Raw genomic sequence first — 25,848 nt, forward strand, 5'->3', positions numbered from 1 at the left:
TGTGTGTTTGTATGTGTGGCGTGCAACAGCTTTATTAAAATAACATACAGAATCTTTCTATTTTAGGCATCATTCCAGTTACCACTTCTAGCTAATATTAAAACCTCTTCTTTCCTAGCCTGGTCCTTGAAACACATCTTTTTCATATACGATGCAGCCACATAGCAGCATGCGCATCGATGTTCCCATAATGAGGGCCAAATTTAAGAGCCTTTGCTCTATACACTCACACTGTTATCACAGTCCCCTCTGCTGCTGTTTAGATAGAGCACAAATGAAGACTCAAAAACTGAAGTAACAGAAAATTTGGTTGCCATAGTGTGTTGGGTCTGATGCTGGGGAGGGAATGAACTATTTCCATAGATTCACAGAATTTAAGGACAGAAGAGATGACATGCTCTGGCCCTTCATCACCATACCTTATAACTATTAAAATTTTCAATTTGTAGCATTCATGGAGCTATTCTGTGTCTGCCTCATTGTTTCAAAGAGTTTAAGGCCAGACAAGGCCAGCAGATCAACTAACCCAATCTCTTATATGTACACCCCACGCCATTAAGTTTCACCCACTTACTCCTGCACTGAGCCCAGTAACTTATGTTTGACTAAAGCATGTCTTCCAGAAAGGCATCCAGTTTTAAGAGACAAAGAATCCACCCTTTCCCTTGCTAGTTTATTCCAATGGTTTAATCACTTTCACTATAAGTGACAGTTAAAAGCTTGTGTCTGATTTCTAATTTGAATTTGCCTGGTTTCAGCTTCCAGCCACTGGCTCTTGTGATGCCTTTCTCGGCTAGGTTGATGAGCCCTCTAGTACCTGGTGTTTTCTGCCCATGAAGGTACTTGTATACTGTGATCAAGGTGCCTCTCAATCTTCTTTTTGATAAGCTAAACAGATTGAGCGGTTTAAGTCTCTCACTGTATGGGCATTTTGTTCAGCCCTGAGACCACTTTTGTGGCTATTTTCTGCATTCTCTCCAATTTCTCGACAACAGGGAGCACTGGGGACTGGAGTGAGGAAGGAGGCAGCGCCTCCCTTGATATTTCAATGTGAAGCAAACAGGGATTCCCCGAAGGAGTGCTAGCTTGGAAATAGCAAGGCAGCCAAATAGCCACCTTCTTCCTGATCTAGCACCAGAGCTCACAATGCTAGCAGCTGACAATGGGGGCCATTAGCCCTCACACACACACAGAGCTCCACAGGCATTGGGAAAATGGGCAGGAGCAGAGCCTCTTGCTTTCCCTCCAGTCATCTCTCACCCACAAGCATCGGCTTCAGTAGCTTTGAAATTAGCCCCCTCATCATCAAACTCCTCCCCCTCCCTTCAGGCAGCTCTCCATGGCTACTGGTGCCTCCCTGACTCCGGCATGGGAAAGGGGGCAGAATCAATGGAGAGTCAGTGGAGGCTGCAGGGAGATAATATGAATGAGTTTCTCGTCTCCTGTATGCCAGCAGGACTCTATTGCAGGCATGACCGTCCTCAGATTCAGTGCAGAGCTGCCTTCCACAAGGGCAGGGACCCATGTGGCCTTGGTTTTGGGGACTGTAAGGGTATATCTACACTGCAATTAGACACCCGTGGCTGGCCCGTGTCAGCTGACTCAGGCTAAGGGGCTGAGGCTAAGGGACTGTTTAATTGCAGTGTAGACATTTGGAGTTGGGCTGCAGCTCAAGCCCTGGTGCCCTCCCACCTCACAGGGAGTCCTAGAGCCCGGATTCCCGCCCAAGCCTGAACTTCTACATTGCAATTAAACAGCCCCTTTGCCTGAATGCCAGTCAGCTGGCACAGGCCACCTGCAGGTGTTTAATTGCAGCAGTATAGACATACCCTAAGAAGACATGAATTCTTAAGGAAATGGGTCTTCACTCCAGTTCTAAAACCCTAAAAGGGGACTTCCTTTGAAAAAGGGAAACCATGAAGATGAGTTTCTGAGGGATCTGAGCACTTGTGAGTAGCTGAGAAGGCTGCTCACCAGTGGTGTGTTATATTCTGCATAGGCAAGTTTTCATGCAAGAAGACAGTCAGCTCAGAAAGTGCAGCTGAAAAAGAGCACTGATGCCTATCCAGGCCAGCTTGTGGCATACGCATACAAAAATGTACTCCAACCTCGGGGGATTTCATAGATTTACTATCGGTGAAGGGCAATAATCACTAAAGGAGGAGCAATTATTCCCAAATCATTTAGGATTTAAAAAAATCATTGGCAAGAAGATAGAGGTCAAGAGGTGCACTGTCAAGGGAAATAAAAAAACTCTACCTGTCAAACCTAGGTTTAACTTCCTCTCTGACTGTAATATGGAGAGAGAGAGAGAGAGAACTGAAAGGTCACACACCCACTGAAAGCAAGAATTAAAAGATCCCCACTTATGATCACATTTACAGAGGAAACACAGGTGATTAGTCTGTTCAATGAGCATGTGGAAGTTATTTCTTTTTAAAATTCAACTAAAAATTTACCAAAAAAGACAAAATGTACTAAGGCTGTCAGAAAACCATGACAATATTAACTGGATATATCAAAAATTGGAAGGAGTTGTAATATATATTTTTCTACATCCTATAAAATGCAAGCAATGAAAGAGGGTTTATATGTATTTCTTGAAAGAATGCATATTCTCCAAAAATTACACTTTACGGGGGCGCTGGATGGCTCAGGGAAATTGGTCATTATATATTTTTAAAATAGCCCTTTATCTCCAGGATGCTGGTTCAAATCCAACCCCAATCAGTAGTGATGAGAAAACAGTTACTGTGAAATGGCTGATCAATGACATCTGACAGCCACAAAATAATCCCTAGTGGATATATGGCCATATCATAGATATCACCGCTACAACTGGAAATCTTGTTGGCAGTCTGAACACATGTGGACTGAACCATCTTCTCACCCCCAAAAGTAGTCCATGCTAGTAAGCTTATGGAGCACTGGTAGGGCAGTATGTGGAAACTTTCTCTTACTGTACCTGTTCTGTGAATAGCGGAGTTTAGCCAGGGTTGCCGACCTGGAACTATACACACACACACACACAAATAAACTCACACACTAATTCTGAAGGAGAAAAAATTACAGATTAAGAAGATGAATGACACAGCCAAAACATCTATGCTAAACAAAATAATAACTTTGTGTTTTTTTACACTTAAGCCAAGCTCACGTGCTGTACTTTGAAGTGAAGTGAAGTGCATGGAGAAGGTAAATGGAAAAGATGCCACCGAAATATCTATGCCAACTTTAATAGAATTTTCATACAGTGTAACCTCCAAGAATAAAAAGTATTTTTGCATAAGCAGATTTTTTTTACAGGCTTAATAGCCATAATCATGTTAAATATGACTGGGATGTGCAGCAATAGAAATCTATATGCAAAATCTTAACTAATGTATTAAAATCCTTTATAAGAGAAACTTCTTGTATTTACTTTTCTCCTCTTTCCCCTCAGCCTGATAATCATCTAGGCTTTGAGATTCCAATTCACTTTAAAATGATGTGTATATCTGGGACCCCTACTTGCTGAGCAACCAAACATGCAAAGGGCATCAAATGTGAATTCTGACCTGCAAGATATTGTACAATAAGGCAGATAAGATAGAGACAAATACGCTGGGACACTGGGGCAGTTTTCCAAACGCCTAATGGGCAGTTATATTTGAATTGATCTTTCAATGGAAGTTGAGCGCCTAACTCCTATTTGTGCCATTACAAATCTCTCCTAAACCCCAGAGGGGCGATCCCATCCCAAATAAATGCAGAAAGTACAACCACAGAAGTAGACACTTTCTACCACTCTTGGAGTGACCTCACTGGGTTTTATGCATCACTAACTCCGGGGTTTGCAGGTAACAGAATCAGAATTTGTTAGCTACCTGTAGTTTATGTACTCTGATATGACATGCCATAATTCCCATTAAAACAAGAACATCTGCTATAGACAGAACTTTTTGTGATAATATAATATTTCTGGAACCTTAACATTATTTAGGTTTTATTGTAAATTTGTCAAAATCATCCATAGTTTCATCTGCCTTAAAACATTTGAATTACGTATTTCAATAACCTATAAGATGTGTTATTCTTTGACATACTACTGAACCATAAGAAGGCTCTGGCTACCTCTTAGAGATTTAAATTTCCAATCTACTAAAGTAATACCATCAATCTGTTATTTTTATGCCACTGAGGAAAGATTACAATGAAAACTGGACTTCAGGGAGTTCCTTCTACTCCAAGTGCAAGTTGAAAACATCTCAGCTGTAGAAGACAAAGTCAGGGTCTCAGTAAGAAGCAGTCATCAAGGGAAATGACTGGTGATTATTGGTTAAAGCAGTCTGAGAATTTTAAACATTGACACAGCCTACCATTACTGTAGTGAGATAGCATTGTAAAAAAAAGATATTTTTTCATTAAAAATAAGGTAATAGAAAATTGTAATATATTTTATAAAACACCTAATTCGTCTAAAATTATTTAACGATTGTGTGCTACTGCTGATTTGACGTTTAAATTGATTTCAGAAATGGAATAAATTATTACTGAGTATTTTATAATGGTAGAAGCAATTAAACTGCTCCTTATTTTGCAGTCATAGGTATAGACATACAGCACATTTAGGAGAGAGAGAAAAACATTATATAACAGATCATTAGGGAACCAATTGTATTGTAAGAACTCTGTACTTTTATATGTGTACACACACACACACACACACACTCTCTCTCTCTCTCTCTCTTACATTTGCAAAGTCTAGTTAGGAAAAACCAGAATTAATGCTACCCAAACAACTTTGATTTGGCCCCCTTGTGCGTATGCATTATGGTACAACCTATTCTTCAGCCTACATACTATTTTTCTGCAGTGAAAAGTGTCAAGCAACTTAAACTATAGGTAGCACTACCAGCTCTGCCTATAATATAATTTCTTTCAGTTATTTAATACACACACACACACTTTTTATACATAAAAATATATATATTGAATATATAAAAAACATTCTATATAGACACACGCAACGTGGAGGCGTCTACCCAGGCCCTGGTCTTGACTTGCTGCGAATGAGGCCTGCATGTCCCTGCTGATGAAACCCAGGCTGAGGGAATCACCTGGTATGAGAGGTGTTTCCCTTAGGAAGCAGGTAAGAGAGCTGCAAGAGGAGATGCTTCATCTGCGTAGCATCCAGGAGCATGAGGATCTCATCAACAGGACGCCCATGTATACATCTGGGACAGAGGACGTTACCTGTCTACAGAGGACTACAGCAGCACCAGAGGAGGAAGGAGGAATGGCTGTTTTAAAGGGAAGAGATTGGCTGCTGGCCACATTGGCATTAGACAGTGCTCCACCCCACACCCAAGTCGACTGTCTATTGTGGTGACAAACCAGTATGCTGTACTGGTAACAGGAAGTTGAGGAGCAGACCCCAGTGACTGAGGAGGAGCTACCTACCCCAAAGGTGGAAGACTCATGGCCACTGCACCCAAGAGGAGGCGGCGTAAGGTGCTGGAGGTCAGAGACTCTCTTCTGAGGGGCATGGAGGCACCCATCTGCTGACCTGACATGATGACCAGAGAGATGTGTTGCCTGCCTGGGGCCCATGTCAGAGATGTTATGGAAAGGTTGCCGAGGCTCTCTGATCACTACCCTATGCTCCTCAGCCACATGGATACCAATGATTCTGTGAGGCAACCCTGAGGAGATCAGCAGTGACTACAAAGGTGAAGGGGTCAAGGCACCAACTGAACTCTTGTCCATCCTCCCGGTTGAATCATAGATTAGGGTTGGAAGAGACCTCATAAGAACATAAGAATGGCCATACTGGGTCAGACCAAAGGTCCATCCAGCCCAGAATCCTGTCTACCGACAGTGGTCAATGCCAGGTGCCCCAGAGGGAGTGAACCTAACAGGTAATGAATGACCTAGTGATCTCTCTCCTGCCATCCATCTCCACCCTCTGACAAACAGAGGCTAGGGACACCATTCCTTACCCATTGTGGCTAATAGTCATTAATGGACTTAACCTTCATGAATTTATCCAGTTCTCTTTTAAACCCTGTTATAGTCCTAGCCTTCACAACCTCCTCAGGCAAGGAGTTCCACAGGTTGACTGTGCGCTCAGTGAAGAAGAACTTCCTTTTATTTGTTTTAAACCTGCTACCCATTAATTTCATTTGGTGGGCCCTAGTTCTTATATTATGGGAACAAGTAAATAACTTTTCCTTATTCACTTTCTCCACACCACTCATGATTTTATATACCTCTATCATATCCCACCTTAGTCTCTTTTCCAAGCTGAAAAGTCCTAGCCGCTTTAATCTCTCCTCATATGGGACACGTTCCAAACCCCTAATCATTTTAGTTGCCCTTTTCTGAACCTTTTCTAATGCCAATATATCTTTTTTGAAATGAGGGGACCACATCTGTACGCAGTATTCAAGATGTGGGCGTACCATGGATTTATATAAGGGCAATAAAATATTCTCCGTCTGACTCTCTATCCCTTTTTTAATGATTCCTAACATCCCGTTTGCTTTTTTGACTGCCACTGCACACTGTGTGGACGTCTTCAGAGAATTATCCACAATGACTCCAAGATCTTTCTCCTGATTAGCTGTAGCTAAATTAGCCCCCATCATATTGTATGTATAATTGGGGTTATTAGGAGGTCATCTAGTGCAACCCCATGCTCAAAGCAGGACCAACACCAACTAAATCATCCAAGCCAGGGCTTTGTCAAGCCGGGTCTTAAAAACCTTTAAGGATGGAGATTCCACCACCTCCCTAGGTAACCCACTCCAGTGCTTCACCACCCTCCTAATGAAATAGTTTTTCCTAATATCCAACCTAGACCTCCCACACTGCAACTTGAGACCACTGCTTCTTGTTCTGTCATCTACCACCACTGAGAAGAGCCTAGCTCCATCCTCTTTGGAACCCCCCTTCAGGTAGTTGAAGGCTGCTATCAAATCCCCCCGCCCCCACTCTTCTCTTCTGCCGACTAAATAAGCCCAGTTCCCTCAGCCTTTCCTCATAAGTCATGTGCTCCAGCCCCCTAATCATATTCGCTGCCATCCACTGGACTCTCTCCAATTTTTCCACATCCCTTCTGTAGCGGAGGGCCCAAAACTGGACACCATACTACAGATGTGGCCTCACCAGTGCCAAATAGAGGGGTATAATCACTTCCCTTGATCTGCTGGCAATGCTTTTACTAATGCAGCCCATTATGCCTTCTTGGCAACAAGAGCACACTGTTGACTCATATCCAGCTTATCATCCGCTGTAATCCCCAGGTCCTTTTCTGCAGGACTGCTACTTAGCCAGTCGGTCCCCAGCCTGTAGTGGTGCATGGGATTCTTCCGTCCTAAGTGCAGGACTCTGCACTTGCCCTTGTTGAACCTCATCAGATTTCTTTTGGCCCAATCCTCCAATTTGTCTAGGTCACTCTGGACCCTATCCCTACCTTCCAGCATATCTACCTCTCCCCCCCAGCTCAGTGTCATCTGTAAAGTTGCTGAGGGTGCAATCTATCCCATCATCCAGATCATTAATAAAGATGTTAAACAAAACCGGCCCCAGGACCAACCCCTGGGGCACTCCTCTTGATATCAGCTGCCAACTCGACACTGAGCCGTTGATCACTACCCATTGAACCCAACAATTAAGCCAGCTTTCTATCCACCTTATAGTCCATTCATCCAATCCATACTTTTTTAACTAGCTGGCAAGAATACTGTGGGAGACCGTACCAAAAGCTTTGCTAAAGTCAAGATATATCATGTCCACTGTTTCCCCATATCCACAGAGCCAGTTATCTCATCATAGAAGGCAATCAGATTGGTCAGGCATGACTTGCCCTTGGTGAATCCATGTTGACTGTTCCTGATCACCTTCCTCTCCTCCAAGTGCTTCAAAATGGTTTCCTTGGGGACCTGCTCCACGATTTTTCCAGCGACTGAGATGAGGCCGACCACTCTGTAGTTCCCCAGGTTCTCCTTCTTCTCTTTTTAAAAGATGGGCACTATATTTGCCTTTTTCCAATTGTCCGGCACCTCCCCCGATCACCACGAGTTTTCAAAGATAATGGCAATGGCTCTGCAATCACATCAGCCAATTCCCTCAGCACCCTTGGATACATTAGATCTGGACCCATGGACTTGTGCATGTCCAGCTTTTCTAAATAGTCCTTAACCTGTTCTTTCATCACTGAGGGCTGCTCACCTCCTCCCCATACTGTGTTGCCTAGGACACCAGTGTGGGAGCTGACTTTGTCTGTGAAGACCAAGGCAAAAAAAGCATTGAGTACTTCAGGTTTTTCCACATCATCTGTCACTAGGTTGCCTCCCCCATTCAGTAAGGGTCCCACACTTTCCCTGACCTTTTTCTTATTGCTAACAAACCTGTAGAAACCCTTCTTGTTACCCTTCACATCCCTTGCTAACTGCAACTCCAGTTGTGTTTTGGCCTTCCTGATTACACCCCTGCATGCTTGAGCAATATTTTTATACTCCTCTCTAGTCATCTGACCAAGTTTCCACTTCTTGTAAGCTTTCTTTTTGTGTTTAAGCTAACCAAAGATTTCACTGTTAAGCCAAGCTGGTTGCCTGCCATATTTGCTATTCTTTCTGCACATTGGGATGATTTGTTCCTGCGCCCTCAATAAGGCTTATTTAAAATATAGCCAGCTTTCCTGGACTCTTTCCCCGCCTCATATTAGCCTCCCAGGGGATCCTGCCCATCAGTTCCATAAGGGAGTCAAAATCTGCTTTTCTGAAGTCCAGGGTCCATATTTTGCTACTCTCCTTTCTTCCTTTTGTGAGGATCCTGAACTCAACCATCTCATGGTCACTGCTGCCCAGGTTGCCACCCACTTCTACTTTCCCTACCAATTCTTCCCTGTTTGTAAGCAGCAGGTCAAGAGGAGGACCCTGGTTCCTCCAGTAGTTGTACCAGGAAGTTATCCCCAACACTCCAAAAACTTCCTGGATTGTCTGTGTACTGCTATATTGCTCTCCCAGCAGATGTCAGGGTGATTGAAGTCCCCCATTAGAACCAGGCCCTGTGATCTGGAAACTTCAGTTAATTGTCTGAAGAAAGCCTCGTCTACCTCATCCTCCTGGTCCGGTGGTCAATAGCACACGCCCACCACGACATCACCCTTGTTGCTCTCACTTCTAAACTTAACCCAAAGACTCTCAACAGGCTTTTCTCCAGTTTCTCCAGGCAAGGGCTCACACAGGGACACACACATGCTGGAGATGAATGCATGGCTGTGCAAATAGTGTCGATGGGAGAGCTTCAGCTTCCTCGACCATGGGATGCTGTTCCAGGAAGATGCTCTGCTGGGAAGAGATGGGGTCTACTTGACCAAGTAGTACTCTGAAGGACAGGATTAGAATTCAAAATCACCCTGACAAATTGGAGAGTTGGTCTGAATTCAACATGATGAAATTCAATAAAAGATAAGTGCAAAGTACTTCACTTAGGAAGGAAAAATCAAATGCATAACTACAAAATGGGGAATAAACGGGCTAGGTGGTGGTACTGCTGAAAAGGATCTGTGGGTTAAAGTGGATCACAAATGGAATATGAGTCAACAATGTGATGCAGTTGAGAAAATGGCTAATATTATTCTGAGGTGTATTAACAGATGTGTTGTATGTAAGACACAGGAATTAACTATCCTACTCTACTAGACACTGGTCAGGTCTCAGCTGGAGTATTGTGTCCAATTTCTAGTTCAAAAAAGAACTAGATAAATTTATGGAGGATAGGTCCATCAATGGCTATTAGCCAGGATGGACAGGGATGGTGTCCTAGCCTCTGTTTGCCAGAAGCTGAAAATGGGCGACAGGATGGATCACGTGATGATTACCTGTTCTGTTCATTCCCTCTGGGGCACCAGGCATTGGCCAGTGTTGGAAGACAGGATACTTGGCTAGATGGACCTTTGGTCTGACCCAGTGTGGCCGTTCTTATGTTAATTCTGGGTACTACACTTTAGAAGAGATGTGGACAAATTGAAGAGTCTTTTGTGGAGACTCTACTTTTGTTCTTTTTTGTGTTGTTGTTTCCTTTAACTTAAGTAATAGTCCTTCCTTCTGAAATACTCTAAGATGGTGGAGAGGAGAAAAGAGGGTGTGGTAAAAGGAGAGAATCAGAGGTGGTAAGGAAGGAAGGACAGAACAATTGAAAAGGGAGAGGAGGATGAAGGGATAATTAGGGAGAAGAAAGGTGTATGGTACAGGACACGCAGCGTGATAGGAAGAGGAAAGTAATGGAAGGGCACAAAGGATCACAAGAGGAAGAGGACAAAATATGGAAAAATTACACTGTATATTTCAGGAGTGAATTTCCTGCATTACAGTACTTCTACTAAGTGATTGAGAAGAACATGCAGTGGAGAAGAAATAGAGGAGGTCACTGCACTCGGGTATTTATACTACATTTACACTAGTAGACAAGGTCAGACTCTGCTGTCTAATTAGATTTGTGGGTTGGGCCAGAAATTTTTTTCTTTACAATGTTATTGTAAAGATTCTTCATCAGATCTTTCGAAGATTTCATGGGAATAAATATCCGTATAATGTAAATATAATGTAACATTTTAGAATGGCCATTAAACAAAGCACTTTTCATTTGCCAGTGTGGGCCCAATCCTGAAGTCCATACTCCATCAATCTTTCCACTGGTTTCAATGAAAGTTTTGACTGAGAAAAGATTGCCAGTTGGTGCCCCAGAAATATACTTTTTTTATTCAGGTGACAATAACTGCGCAGCACATCCAGTGAATGTTGCACAAGACATCTTACCTGCTGTGGCTCAACTTCCATCTCTGCCAAGGCTGACTGGAAAAACATTTTTGCCGGCTTTCCCACCACCTCAGCTTGAACATCACAAGCATACTAAGAAAAAGGACAGAAATAATATTGTATAGATTAGAAATGGATTTGTTCAACTCCACATTCTCTGTAGATTGTATGAAAGAGTATGCGATTACTGACTGATTCCTTTCAATAATGTATGGATTAGTAGATGCAGGTAACTAACAGAGGATTTGGATAATACAAGTGTTGACTGTTCTGTTAGGGGCAAAGGCCCTCTAGAAATGTGTAGAATTAAGAATTGGGCATATTTTCCAACATGAAAGTAGTTTTCTAATTCTAATCTTGCTCACACTTGAGTCACAAAAATTCATTGTTACAGCAATGATGTGCTTTGCTGACAAACTTGTGTTCAGGAATTGTGGGTGAATTTCAAGGATATGGAGGTTTTGTGAACCATATAGCCCATTTTTAAGGTTGAAAGCCTTATTTAGCTGTAGTTATATACCCATGTTGTAATAAATAAGACGTTCCTAGCTAACAGGAAGCCTGCACTGTTTATTATGGACAGGCAACCCTCCCCAAAAGCTACATTGGCACAAGTGAGTTCACTGCATTCACATGGTACAGTATATATACATGCTCTTTATTTTTCCATTAGAATGCTCCCTGTATCCCCTCCCCTCCCACTTTGCTCCTTTCTCCCTAGTTGCTCTGAATTTATTTTTAATCCCTCTCTGAGCCTCAGGGCAGGTCTACACTACAAACTTGCATTGGTAAAGCCGTAGCGCTTCTGGTGAACATGCTCTAAACTGACGGGCAAGAGCTCTTCTGTCAGCTTAATTCCATCTCAGCAAGAGGCAGTAGCTATATCGGTGGGAGAGCAGCACTGTCTACACAGGGAGTTAAGGTCAGTATAACTATGTCGCTAAGGGGTGTGGATATTTTCATACCCCTGAGCAATGTAGTTATACCAAAATAAGTGTGTAGTGTAAACCTGGCCTCAGTAAACGGGGCATAATAACTCGTCCCTTCACTCATATTTAGCGCGACTTATCTAATAGGCCCCATTCCTATTATGACTTCAGCACACGCCTAGTTTCATGCATGAGTCATCTAATTATAATCAATGGCATTACTCATATGCTGAAAGTTGGACATGTGCTTAAACATCTTGCTAAATCAGAACTTTACACTGTAAGCTCTTAAGAAAAAGGAGTTTCTTACCATGCACATTCCTAGCGCAAAGCCTTGCATAAAGGGGCACCAGTCCTGGTTGGGATATCTAGCCTTTGTAACAGGAATTCTCTCTGCCCCATTCTTAACTGAATTTCTTAATTGTATTTTTCCTCTCTGACTCCTTTTTCCACTATCTTTCCTTCCCATACAGGAGCCCAATAATATTAAAGTTCAAGCTGAAACTTTTGAATACATAATATAAGAATGGGGTTAGAGCCAAGCAGAATGAGTTCACCCATTCACATGCGCAGCAATGCAGTTAATTTATAGTTATTTCCTCTCCCAAAATGAGCAAAAAGAATCACAGAAGATAACACATATTTCTATCAGTTATTTTGAGCAAGGTGCACAGAGCAGGTAAACATAATACAAGGTATAACATACCTCTAATGCCTTCATATACACTCCAACGTCAAGTTTCAGACCATCGGTTTCTTTATAATAGCGTCTGGAAATGGAAGTGATAAAGATGTTGGCAATTGAACATAAACTATATTCTATTAATTCTGTGCCTATGCAAATGTGTGTATGGCTGGGACTAGAAGATAAGTAATTAAGAATTCTGGAGCCTTAATTTACAGTGAATTGTACTATGCAGTCTGTCCGCTACTCAATGTGGTGCACTGCTAACGGGGAGACCTAACCAGATCCCAAGATCAAATTCAGACCTGCCACATGTTGCATAATTCCACTGACTCCAATGAAAAGTTCAACCATCCTATGCCAGGGCTGAATTTGGGACATTAGTTCGGGGGTAAGCTGCCTGAGGGGGCTCCTTATTCAAAATAACACAACCAGTTTAAGAGCGCCTCTATTTTCTTGACTTTTTTTTTTTAGAAGTTCATCTATCCAAAAAGAGATTAACTGCAAAATTATTAGCATTGACTTCAATGGAGTTGCAACTGCTTATGTCAGGCCCAACATAATTCTCTGGTTCTATCTGGCTACAGTTCTTAAGTCATAGGGTCTACACCTCCTCCCAGTGAAATCAATCAGTTTTGCCATTAAGTTTGGCAATTGCTGCACAGTACTGGGACTGTATTGTACAAGCCACAGGATACACCACTTACACACAAACAATTCATGGAGAAAGATCACATAATATATTAATGACTAAATTTTTTCACATATCTGTTAACAAATGCTAAAACTTTACAGTTTGTTATTATCATTTGTATTGTGGTAGCAGGCAGTGGCCGCAAACAGTTTCAGAGCCCGACAGTGGTAGTCACAGTAGAAACACATACACTTTTCCCATGTGTTTCCTGCAAAGTTTAAATGAATACTGCAGGGAGATGTTAGTGGAGAATCTTGCTGATTCACTGCAGCAGGTGTAGTCTGTTAACTCCACCCTGGATAGAAGGGAAGCGTGTGTGTGGATTTTTCTCTTGAGTGGTCCTGTGAACAGGACTGTCTCTAGGCACCAGCAAAGCAAGCACGTGCTTGGGGTGGCACAATTCCAGGGGCGGCATTCCGGCCACCCTCTTTTGCTTGGGCGGCATTCCGGCCACCCTTGGGCAGTTGCACTCTCGGAGCTTGGGGCGGCAAATTTTTGCTTCGGGCGGCAAAAAACCTAGAGCTTGTTCTGCCTGTGAACAAAGGGTTGGAACTGAGAAGTTCTAAGAGGGAAGTCGAGAAGCAATCTGGAGAAAAGGCTTACACTGTCATTTATGGCCAAGGTCTTCAAAATTGTTTTGGGTGCCCAACTTGAGATGTTTTAAAGGGACCCTCTTTTTCAAAAATTGCAAAGCACCTATCCTCGGAATCAGCTGCCTCAAGCTGAACACCCAAAATCACTAGTGGCTCTGAAAACCTTGGTGCCTGCCTAAGTGTTATAATGAGTTATCTTTAAAAATAAAGCCATGCGTCCTCTCCCCCCAACCCCCCCACAATCTTCCACTGTGTGTGTTGGCTGTTTTTTGGAACAGGAGGAGCACCATCTGTTCCAGCACCTAGGACATAATACGTTGGGCTACATTTGGCAACTTGTTTTCTTCAGGCTGGAGAAGTACTACTGTGGAGGTGAAGCCTTTCAAAAAGCTGATTTAGTCATAGTTATTTTTGAGTTTTTAAAGAGCAGGTTATTAATGCTAAACCAAAACAGAGATAAATACCGGTGGCCCTGAAGGAGCCATTCTTGTCTGTTGTGCAACACACATTTTGGTTTTTTTTTTTAAATGTTAATTCTTGGCCCCAGAAGCTGTAGTGACAACTTCTTATCTCAAGGGCTCAATAGACCTTAATGGAAATGGAAAAATCTTCTTAGTTTGTGGATTATTGACCTGTTGGAGAACAGCTTAATGGCTGCCCAGGAGCAGTTAAATCCATTGTGCTGCTACCCCTTGACACATTTTGTCTGTGGATTCTTCAATATGGGTGAAAAGTCCCTACAACTATTCGTGTAGAAGAATAAACAGAAAGATAAAGAAAAAGATTGAGAACCAGCAATGTCATCACTTTTGTACATCAAAGAACCAGCTGATTGCAAATAACACTGTCCTTCCAAATATAAAACAGAATGACCCTATGTTATAGATCTGCAACACAAAAGTGATAAAACCTTTGAATCCCATGTGTATTTATTTATTTGTGTTGCCTTAAATTAAAAACAGGCTGACCAATTTTTTATTAAAGATTCTTTTTAAAAAACATGTGTTCAAATTCTGTGAGCTCAAATTTCATCTGGAGCCTATTTTTTATGACCAAGCACATGCACACTACAGACAGGGGTGCTATAGAAATTGCTGAGCTAGACAGTCTGCTAGATAGGTTTCCAGACCCTGAAAACAGAGGTTGTATGAGACACAGTGGCACAAATGATGTCAAGAATAGGGTCAGCGATCTAAAGTGCCACGTAAAAAGCATCAATGAACTGCCCTTACTGTTCACGTATGGAATTAGAGTAATTAAAAAAAACAGAACACCTTGACTGATTTCTTCTAAAGTTTTAGTTCATTCTCTAGAAAGCAAAAGTGTCAGAGTCACTGAAGCAGAATGCCCTCCTTCTGAAAATGGAGTGATTTACATTTAGCATCTGTTTTGGACTGAGAGTGGGAATTGGCTTTGTAATTTCTTCTGTCATGCCACTGTCAGAAAATTAAGCTGTTTACGCTAGACTATAGAAGGTTAATGGCTGTTCTAGCAAAGGTCAAGTGGCCATTTTAAAGAGAGGCTGTGCTGAATAATCGAAAATGGCAGAAGGATAAAGCATAAAATCTTATCTGACTGCTCATTGTACATTTTTTTCAGTCATGTAGGGACCTGTCTGCAGCCTGATCAGGAAAACTTTAAAGATCTGTACTAATGCAAATTACCATTATAATAAGAAAATATAAAAGTACTAAATAATCTTAAAAGCTTTGGGGTAACTTGACCATACTTAGGGCAAAATTAAACACTGTTATTTGATTTGTCTTGGTATAAATGCTGGCAGCTCATACTTAGTCATGATGGCATGCAATTTGCCTGTCCTGTAAAAAAGAAAAATTAAATCACGTGCAATGTAAAAACAAGCAAAGGCTTTTAAAAATAACTTGTGAGCTAATTCTTTTTTACATGTGGTCATTTGATTTGTTTTCTTGGATCATGAAGTGCATTTTGGATTGTTTTTTTCTACTCTGCAGGGTCTGGAATTTTATTTTCAAGTTAAAGTTGTATGTAGTTCATGTTCAGATTTTGACAGTATTAAATATAGCAGCTTTTAAAAAGTGTCAAAGCCAGAATATAATTTCATGATCTTTTTCATGACAATTAAATCACTATGTAACATTTATATCCTCTTCTGGGACAGTTCTCCGTCCCATTAAAACCAATAGCAAAACTGCCACTGATTTTACTCGCAGCAGGCCTGGGCTCTATCCTCAGCTTGTGTAAACTGTAATAGGCCTGAGGATCTCCCACTGTTACTATATTGGTTGAATTATCTTAACAGTGAATGTTGCCACCTAGTTCTCTTTCAATTTTAAGCACCCAGACAGTGGGTTTGATTTCTGTCTCATGCAGGTGTAAACTGGGAGTAACTTCATCAATAGACAGGTTTCAGAGTAGCAGCCGTGTTAGTCTGTATTCACAAAAAGAAAAGGAGTACTTGTGGCACCTTAGAGACTAACAAATTTATTTGAGCATAATGCTCAAATAAATTTGTTAGTTAGTCTCTAAGGTGCCAAAAGTACTCCTTCTCATCAATAGAGTTTCATCGGTGCATAACACGTGTGAGATTAGCATAAGAATTGGAATCAATCGCATAATTTATACAAGGGTGCTCAAACTGCTCAGAATCCAAGGGTGCACTGGTAATTTGCAGTGTGCAGATTACTAATCTCTTTGGATACCAATGAGTCAGATTTTTCAGCCTTTCTGTTCGAGAAGTGTTTTCTCCCCCGTGCCTTACAGTCTTCAGCTTAGCTTCCAGTTAACTAACTTTTAAACACAGTTGTCTTTTCAGGAATGTGCCACTGGCAGGGCCATCCCTAGAGGAGTGCGGGGCCCGGGGCAGAAGTGACAGATTTGTCTCTTCTGGGACTGACCATGTCGGCCAATTGCACTGGCCCGCGGGGCCCACCAAAGCGCAGGGCCTGGAGCGGTTGCCCCAATTCGTCCTACCTAAGGGACAGCTCTGGCCACTGGACTTTTCATCTCCATCGCCTGGTTCAGAATATATGTCCACCTTTATACAACTTTTGCAACTTTTGTATGTCTGTTTGTGTCCCAAATTTGCATAGGCCCTGAAACTGCCCCTCACTCTGAAGGCATGCATGTATATAAAATCTTTGTTCGTGAATCAGTATCACACATAACACCAGGACAGTACTAAAAATAGCACCTGCTAGTTGAATGCTACTACTTGGCCAACAAAAGGCCTATCAACCCACATGACAAAATGAGGTATCATAATCCAAATTTTTAAGCACTAATTTTGCTGACACCATTTTGCACATTCTGGCAATCTCAGCAGAGAAGCCAAGGATTAAAGGGATATGAAGACTAAACTAACCTCTTATTCCTAGAATTGGTCCCTCAAGGACACTTCCCATGCTTAACCTGTCCTGCGCCCATGATGCTGTCGACTCTATACCCATCACAAGCACACTGCTGAGTCAGAAATAATTTTTTTAATTATTTTGGTAATAGTCTTTAATTATAATTATATTGCTATACTATTGTTCATTGTTTAGGTGCCATATATCACTTCCTACGTACAAGGCAAGACTCATCATGATTCGTTCCAAGTGTTCCCTTAGACTCTAAGATCTTCAGTTTCTTTTGTGGAGTCTGTGTTGATCTTTCTTACTCTGTTACAGCACAGCAACTTAAACCCATGCTAAACTTTAAATATGGGCTTCCGGATTAGCTGGAACCAGGCCTCCGAGAATAGCTCCTTCATAGAATCATAAAATATCAGAGTTGGAAGGGACCTCAGAGGTCATCTAGTCCAACCCCCTGCTCAAAGCAGGACCAATTCCCAATTTTTGCCCCGATCCCTAAATGGCCCCCTCAAGGATTGAACTCGCAACCCTGGGTTTAGCAGGCCAGTGCTCAAACCACTGAGCTATCCCTCCCCACAAATCAGATGTTCTTATTTTTCAGTATCATAGAATATCAGGGCTGGAAGGGACCTCAGGAGGTCATCTAGTCCAACCTGCTGCTCAAAGCAGGACCACTCCCTGATTTTTGCCCCGATCCCTAAATGGCCCCCTGAAGGACTGAACTCACCACCCTAGGTTTATCAGGCCAATGCTCAAACCACTGAGCTATCCCTCCCCCCTCAGTATAAGCTGAAAGCTGTGCTTATAATAAACACTTGCCATGCTATGGAACCTTCGCCATACCAATGAGCCCCCTTTACACCAAGAGCATAACCGAAGAGTGAATCTATATTAACAGGCAAATATTGTTTAGCCTCCAAGCTCCAAGGACTTTCAAGCAACTGTATAGAAACCAACTTCTCATTTACGTGGTTCTCATAGCTCATGGTGGAGCCCCAGCATAGAAGCCATTCTTTAGGAATGCTGCTTCTATAGTTAGTTTTCACAGATATCTTTTGAAAGTAGAACGTGCCCTGTGATGGCCAACTTATTTCACACAGACCACTGAGCAGCAATTAGCCTAACATAGCATCAACTCACTTCTGATCAGGGCAGGGTTTGAACCTGGAAGTGAAAATTTGGCTCGCTGTTCACTCAGACATAAGGAACTTTGTTACCAGCCTTCTGAGCCATCTGATCCTCCCCAACATTAGCCTGTAATGGCTTCATATGCATGTGGAGTTTATGGACCACCTCGAAGATCACCAACGCCAGGAAGACCCAGCTCTCACTGTGGGTCAAAAGGCTTGGCTTGCAGCAAGACACCTCTGTTTGAACAGGCCATCCCACAGGCTAGACCAGGGGTTCTCAAACTTCATTGCACAGCGACCCCCTTTTGAAAACAAAAATTACTTCATGACTCCAGGAGGGGAGACCGAAGCCTGAGCCCGCCCAAGCCCCAATGCCCCGGGTAGGGGGTCCGAAGCCCAAGCCCCACCAGTCTAGGCAGGGAGGCCAAAGCTGATCCTGATTCTTGCTTACTGAACTTGGCTCTTGCGATTCCTCCAACTTCTGCTCAACAACTATCATCCCTGACGTGCAGCCCCAGACCAGCTGTGACCTCTAGGTCGTCTATGCCCCGGTCCCTTACACACGTGAATTGGTGGCTACATCCCCCAGTTGGCTTTGAAAATCTCAGTCATTGTGTCAGCAGAAGAGAGCAATGGGATTCATGAGGTCTGGTGACAGGTATGTACAAACAGACTTGGAACACTAGCAAAATATACAGCCCTAGGTGTACTAACTAACAGTGCTTAACTCACCCTCTTCCCAGAGATATGAGAATAGGATTTTCCAGTCCAATCAGAACTCTGAAAGCTTCATTGAGATTTTTGTAGGAGAAATTGTCCGCTGCATCTCCAATTACCACGCAGTTTGGGTTTGCTTTATCAAGCTGATCAAATTCAGGGACCAGATCTAAAGAGAAAAGAAACAAAATAAAACACAAATCCCACATCTTGTAAGAAACAATTGGAATTGCTGGTTTTCTTCTAGTTTTGCATCTCTCCTCTATTCATTGCCTGTTGGGCAAAACTATGAATGCCAGGTTAATATCTACATGCCAGCCCTTTTTAGTTTCAAGTAGCAGTGGATCATGGACCACATGCACCTTCCCTCCACAATGTGGCATGGGAAGGAAGGGGAGCAGAAGGAGACATGGGGAGAAACTTAGCAAAATATATTGTATTTCTTGACTATGATACAATAAGGGAACCCAGAGAAAACAGCAATATTATCAAGAGGTCGAAGGCAAAAAAAACAGCCTTCCTGTACTTCAGCAGCAAGTTTGTGGGCTCCAATGGTGTATTTATTTCTAGAACTGAAGTACTGTAGATCCCCAAAACACAGGCATTTTGGTATTTTGAGAAAGGAATGCATGAATAGGAGATGGCAGGCACGCATCAGTTGTTTAGAATGACTCGGACACAGAGCTGAAGATCAGTATTTCAGTTACATTTTGGAAAGGAGTTTGGATTGATAACAAAATACAGCACATCTCTGCATTCTCAAAAATGACATCTTCCAAATGGGACCACTGTCAAGATAAACTGACCTAACAGCCTAATAACCTTCCGGTGTCCTTTCCCCTTCCCTGAGATTTCCACTCCATCCTGTAATTTCCCTGAGGATCTTTTCATATCTTCCCTTCCTTAAATACTGCTTACCATCTGCCTTGAGGACTCTGGACCTCATCCAAAGCCCATGATGTCAAGGGAAAATACTTTGAATCAAACCCTATGTCTTACTGAGAAAGATTAGAGAGATTCAGTTTCCCTAGGAACCTGTTTATAACTCTCCTTAATTGACTAGAAGGTTGCTATTGAATGAAATGAGATGTTCTTTGTCCCATCACACTCCTCCTTCTCCACAATCTAGGATGTGAGGTTGGAAATCAAAGCTAGATCTCAGGGCCTGGTGTGGGAGAGTGTCCTTTTCAGAGACCATGAGAATATGGTAACCCATTGTCCTCTTTCTAAGGGAAGGCAGCATGATTACGTGGTTAGAGCATAGGACAGGGACTCTAGAGAAGGGTGTTTTGATAAAGGAGGTTTCCTCAGTTATGCTGCTTAGGAGGTGAGGAATGAAATTCTGCTCCTTCCATTTCCCTCCAGAAGACCCTCCATAGATTCCAGTTTCTGGCCAGTCTCTATTGATAATCAAAACATCCTATCAGATGCCATTTTGATTTTCACACAGAGAAGAATCTGCTCTCTCTTAAACACAGTCCTCTTGGTGATATTGACACCTACAAAAACTGAGCATATTATTTTAATAAATCACACATCATACATTCATTCCTGTCATGTCGAACAAAAAAAATAATGAAAAAAGAGTAGGCCAAGCCCATAAGCCCTTGTATTTTAATTTTACAAGACCCTGGGATTTTATTCCCCACCCTCCCTGGAAAGAGCTAACTTTTGCAGTCCTGATAAACTGATCTCTCCATTTTATGAAATCCCAGTTTTGCTCCAGAGTAACACAACGTGAGCTGACCAAGGACAGCCAAGTAGGGATGTAGGGCCTGCTTATGCAGCTGTTTTGCAAAATTGGAGCTACACTGTGCCTTCTGGCACATCCCTGAGCAAGGTGGGGCATTTATTGCCCCACTCTAGGAGTGGCTCCAGGAGGCACTGTGTAGTAAACTTGTTGGCCTACATTAGGAGCAAACTGTGACCCACTATGTATGGTCAGCGGAACTGGTGGCATTTTGGGGAGTCAGCGCCAAGGCTCCATCATTCCCCACTCCACTGCATGCATAGCTACTCCAGAGGGAGCGGAAATCAGCACACACTGTCCTCTTACCTGTGGGCACCTGTATGCAAAGTCTGGGTAGCCCAGACACACAGGTGCATCTTCCATTGAATTCAATGGGAGAAGTATCTATGCAAGCAAAGAATTTGGCCCATAATGCACTATAAGGGTGAAATTCAGCTTCTGTCGTCAGGGCCCCAGAAGGTCCCCAGCACAATGGAACTGCAGAGACTCATTCAGTATGCAATTTCACCATCTTCCAGCAGATCTATATACCATTTCAATGGATCTGTGACAGGGTGCAAGGGCATCACAGTGCCTGATCCCTGATGAATAAGAGATTCATGCAGCTCAGCCTCCCTCTCCTTTTGCCCAGATAAAGGCTGCTTGGGAGACAGAAGGGGGAGAATACCACTGGGAAGATGAGACTGCAAACCCAGGACGGTGAGGTTTTTGTTCTCTTTATTTGCCTGTGTTCTCTGTTTTATTGCTTGTTATAAACATTGTTCCTTAAAGAAAAAGCGTTGACGGCTGTGCGTTTCTGCTGAGACTAAGTCATTCCACCTGCTTACAGATCTACTGGGTGGCACCAGGGTAAATGAGAACTGAATCTGGCCCCATCACGGACATTTACTACAGCTACATTACTGGAGAAAACGGAATTAAAGAGCTTTTCCTGACAGGAAAACATCAACCAGATGTTCTTATCCTCACAGTTTTCTCAGTAAAAGTGACATCTCTCCTGACCCAGACTGGCTGTCAATCCACGGCATGCTGAGCTGCTAATCTGTATTAGTCTCAAAGTCTACTGAAGTGTTGTCCCACCATCATGTACGAGGAGGTGTGGCCTCAGGTTTCGCTCCTTCAGAATGCGACAGGCTGCTGGTGCCGGGGCAGTGACTTCATTCACCGAAATGTTGAACCCCAAGCGCTGAAGCTTCTCCACTAACTTGCCTCGAGTGGCCTGGGTTTCATTGGTGCAGAACCGCAACTTCAGGCCAGACGCTTTGATCCTGTTGTGTAAAATGAGTGGAGATGCTAATCAGACAGGTAACGTGTAGGGAGAGAAAGATTTGTCACCTCAAAGCTCATGGATAACCAGGGTGGGAAGGAAAGGGAGGAATACATTTTAAGCACAAACGCAAAGATTTAGGAGTATTATTATTTACTTTTAACATAGTGCAACAAAAGTAACAGCACTTTACAAACACATCAGAAGACAAGGCCCTGCCACAAGGAGCTCAGAATCGAACTCAAAATTGTAATACACATGAAAAGACCAGGTGCCAGCGTGGAGTAGCCCCCTTCTCTATGAACACCCATCCCCCTCACTTACTGCACTTACTGACAGTCTGCAAACGTTTTAAAGATACCATCCTAGGACCAGGCATGACCGTGGATCACAGGATGTGACTTTCCTGTTGCACTGTAGATCTAGGGTGGTATCTAGCATTTAAAACTGCGGTCTACTTTCAGCTTCCCCTGAGCTACCTTGGGGCTGTGGACCCCTTATGATGGACAGCCCACCCACCAGGGAGCCCAAGCAGCACATGAGGCCTGGAGCCTACTGACCCAGTCCAGAAAGTGGTCAGCACAAAACGGAAAGTGTCTGGCCAAGGCACACTAGAATCATATTGATTCAGCTCATCTCATAGGCAACCTACACCAGCAGAGCCACAGCCATAAAGTAGAACTGCAAGCAATGCTGGCCATTCCCAGGGGGTGAATCACCCTTTCAAATGCACTTTCTCTCTGTGTAACAGAAGAGGTAAATCCAGCTCTGCATCTTTCAGCCTTTGGTCCAGAGAGTTGCACTCGTTAACTGAGGGCATTGTATAGCCATAATGACAAAGGTTAGCATGATATCATCATGTAGTAGCATTTTAACTCAGATTTGCACCTTCCCACTTACTTAACTTCTGTTCCAATGATCAACCCTATTATATGGCTATTGAATTACAGTGCAGGGGAGTTACCCTGTTATATAATAAAACAATAATATTTTGCACTTGTATAGTCACAAGGTACAGCCAGGCCACTTCCTCATGTTGCAATAATGGTGCTCATATCAATATGTGCATGAGTGCTGTAGCAGCCACATTTTAATCTCTTCCCCAAACAAAACATCTGTGCTGTTATTTGTTGACTTCATTGGGAGTCTGGGGGCTGAGCAACTCTGAAAAACAGGGCCCTATTTGGTAGGTACCTTTATATGGATTTATTTTAGGCATCCAAACTTGAAAATGTTGGTCTTAACCTCCGTGTGCTTCAATATACCCATCCATGAAATGGAGATAAATGATCATGCTTGACTATCTCACAGAAATATTGACTGGTTTAATCAATGTTTGTAAAGCATGTCTGGCTCCTTAGAGAAAAGGGAAGTAGTTATGGTTAGCGTACTGAACTGGGAGGCAAGAAACAAAAGTTCTATTCCTGGCTCACTGCTGTGAGATCTTATGCAAGGTTTCCCCATATGTAAAACAGGTATGATGGTACCTGTATAGCACTCTGAGATCTACAGATGAAAGGTGCAATATCAGAACTAGTTATTGTTATTATGCTTAATTACAGTCATATTGACAATTATTTCATGACTCTATCCTGTGACATGATATAAAGGCCAAGATTTTCCAAAAGCAATTTAGTGATTATGGGTTCCTCAAGTTTTCGTTGCCCAACCTGAGATGCCACAAAGAGGCCTATTCTTAGAGGACAAGCACTGAGGATTTTCTGAAAATCAGGCTCTTGTAAGGCACCCCAAAATGGAGCCATGCCACATCACTAGTTGCTTTAAAATATCTTGGCCAAAAGGACTGAAGTTAATATGGATTTAGGTGCCTAACCTTAAACACCAGTGTTTGATAGTTTGGAACTAATTTTATACATTTTTATTAAAATGTTGTAAGAAGAAACAATAGTTTTTTGTAAGGAAAGGATCATTCTGCTCTGCTTCTCCTCTCCAGATGACAAAATGTGTGGATTCTTTCCCCAATGAAGTTCATAGTAGCATGGTAGCAACAGAAAAACTAGTTAGATAAAATATATTTGGTGAAGAATCTTCCATCAGAAAGAATTCTTAGAAATCTGATCCTAATGTAGGGCGCCCCCTCTACACATTTACACTGTCTGGCAACGTCTTCTTCAATAACACAGGTGATTCATTTCTTTCTTATTATTTGTCTTTCCTAATCATAGGTATGTGAATTATCAATTACACTTAGTGGTTAATTGCCCTTCATAAAGATAGCTTTTCTATTTTAAATTAGGCAGTTAATATATTGTAACTAATAGCATTCACTTGTACATTATAAATATATCTTCATTGATTAGAGCAGTGAATGTGAGATTAACTCACAAGTTAATGAAGCAATTGAGTGAAGAAGTGCAGGGTGTACCCAGGGAATAATTATTGTTAATGAATTATGATGTGACCTTCTCAGAACAATGAACAATTGGTGTGACAGTTAGATGACAGTATTTCACATCTGTTATTCTAAACATGATTTCAGGTACAGTTAAAAAACAAAACGATATATTTTATATATACAACAAAACTTTAGGGAGCGTTTTACAGTTAAAACAATTTAATTTAAACACAAATTGTATTGTCCCATCCTTGGAAAAAATCATGGCTCATGACTGGCTGAAACAACCATGTGATGAATAAAAATCTACTGTTTATTTCCTCAAAGGTCAATAAAATGAGTTCTAGAACAATATTAAACAATCAAATTTTATTGCAAATAACTGCAACTTGATAGGTTATGATGTATGCAGCAAAAATTATTATTCAGCTCACTGGAAGTGAATAATAGGGTTTTTTTTTTAATATATTTTCTAACTCTTCTCCTCTTTAGAATGTTAGAAGGAAAAACACTTACACTTCTGAAACTCATGACCATATTGGAGACATTCAGAAATATTTAACAATGCTAATATCAACCTCATATTTTGATGACCATCAATATTCACTGTCTTTCAGACCAATGACTCTTAGTGTTTATGTCAACAGAAGTAGGTAACTTCTTTGCAGAGCTGAGCCCATACTAAGCAATGAGTAGACTTGATCAGAAAAATGGGTTTTTTTCCTGTGGAAAATGTCTATGAAAAAGAAAAAAATAGTTCTCCAAAAATGTTTGGTGAAAAATCAAACACCGAACATTTGGATTTGGAAATGCTGCCGGGTCACCTCATGATTCATTTCTTTCTTATTATTTGTCTTTCCTAATCATAGGTATGTGAATTATCAATTACACTTAGTGGTAAGTTACATTGGGGTACTCAATGCTTTTTTTGCCTCTGTTTTCACTAACAAGGTTAGCTCCCAGACTGCTGCGCTGGGCATCACAAAATGGGGAAGAGATGGCCAGCCCTCTGTGGAGATAGAGGTAGTTAGGGACTATTTAGAAAAGCTGGACATGCACAAGTCCAAGGGGCCAGACGAGTTGCATCCGAGAGTGCTGAAGGAATTGGCGGCTGTGATTGCAGAGCCATTGGCCATTATCTTTGAAAACTCGTGGCGAACCGGGGAAGTCCCGGATGACTGGAAAAAGGCTAATGTAGTGCCAATCTTTAAAAAAGGGAAGAAGGAGGATCCTGGGAACTACAGGCCAGTCAGCCTCACCTCAGTCCCTGGAAAAATCATGGAGCAGGTCCTCAAAGAATCAATCCTGAAGCACTTGCATGAGAGGAAAGTGATCAGGAACAGCCAGCATGGATTCACCAAGGGAAGGTCATGCCTGACTAATCTAATCGCCTTTTATGATGAGATTACTGGTTCTGTGGATGAAGGGAAAGCAGTGGATGTATTGTTTCTTGACTTTAGCAAAGCTTTTGACACTGTCTCCCACAGTATTCTTGTCAGCAAGTTAAAGAAGTATGGGCTAGATGAATGCACTATAAGGTGGGTAGAAAGCTGGCTAGATTGTCGGGCTCAACGGGTAGTGATCAAT

The 25,848-nt window shown here is 42.2% G+C and overlaps 1 protein-coding gene across 3 annotated transcripts in view; it reads right to left on the reverse strand.

Moving 5' to 3' along the window:
* The window catches only part of LHPP (phospholysine phosphohistidine inorganic pyrophosphate phosphatase), a 164,946-nt gene that overhangs the window by 114,227 nt on the left and 24,871 nt on the right, over positions 1–25,848 (reverse strand). For all 3 annotated transcript variants that reach the window (XM_073354120.1, XM_073354119.1, XM_073354121.2), the window contains 4 exons: positions 21,719–21,906; positions 18,904–19,057; positions 12,441–12,504; positions 10,806–10,898 (listed from right to left, as the gene is read on the reverse strand). In XM_073354120.1, coding sequence (XP_073210221.1) covers positions 10,806–10,898; positions 12,441–12,504; positions 18,904–19,057; positions 21,719–21,906 — 499 coding nt within the window. The remainder of the gene's footprint in view (positions 1–10,805; positions 10,899–12,440; positions 12,505–18,903; positions 19,058–21,718; positions 21,907–25,848) is intronic.

This window comes from Lepidochelys kempii, chromosome 7 (assembly GCF_965140285.1).
Source record: "Lepidochelys kempii isolate rLepKem1 chromosome 7, rLepKem1.hap1, whole genome shotgun sequence".
Lineage (NCBI taxonomy): Eukaryota > Metazoa > Chordata > Testudines > Cheloniidae > Lepidochelys > Lepidochelys kempii.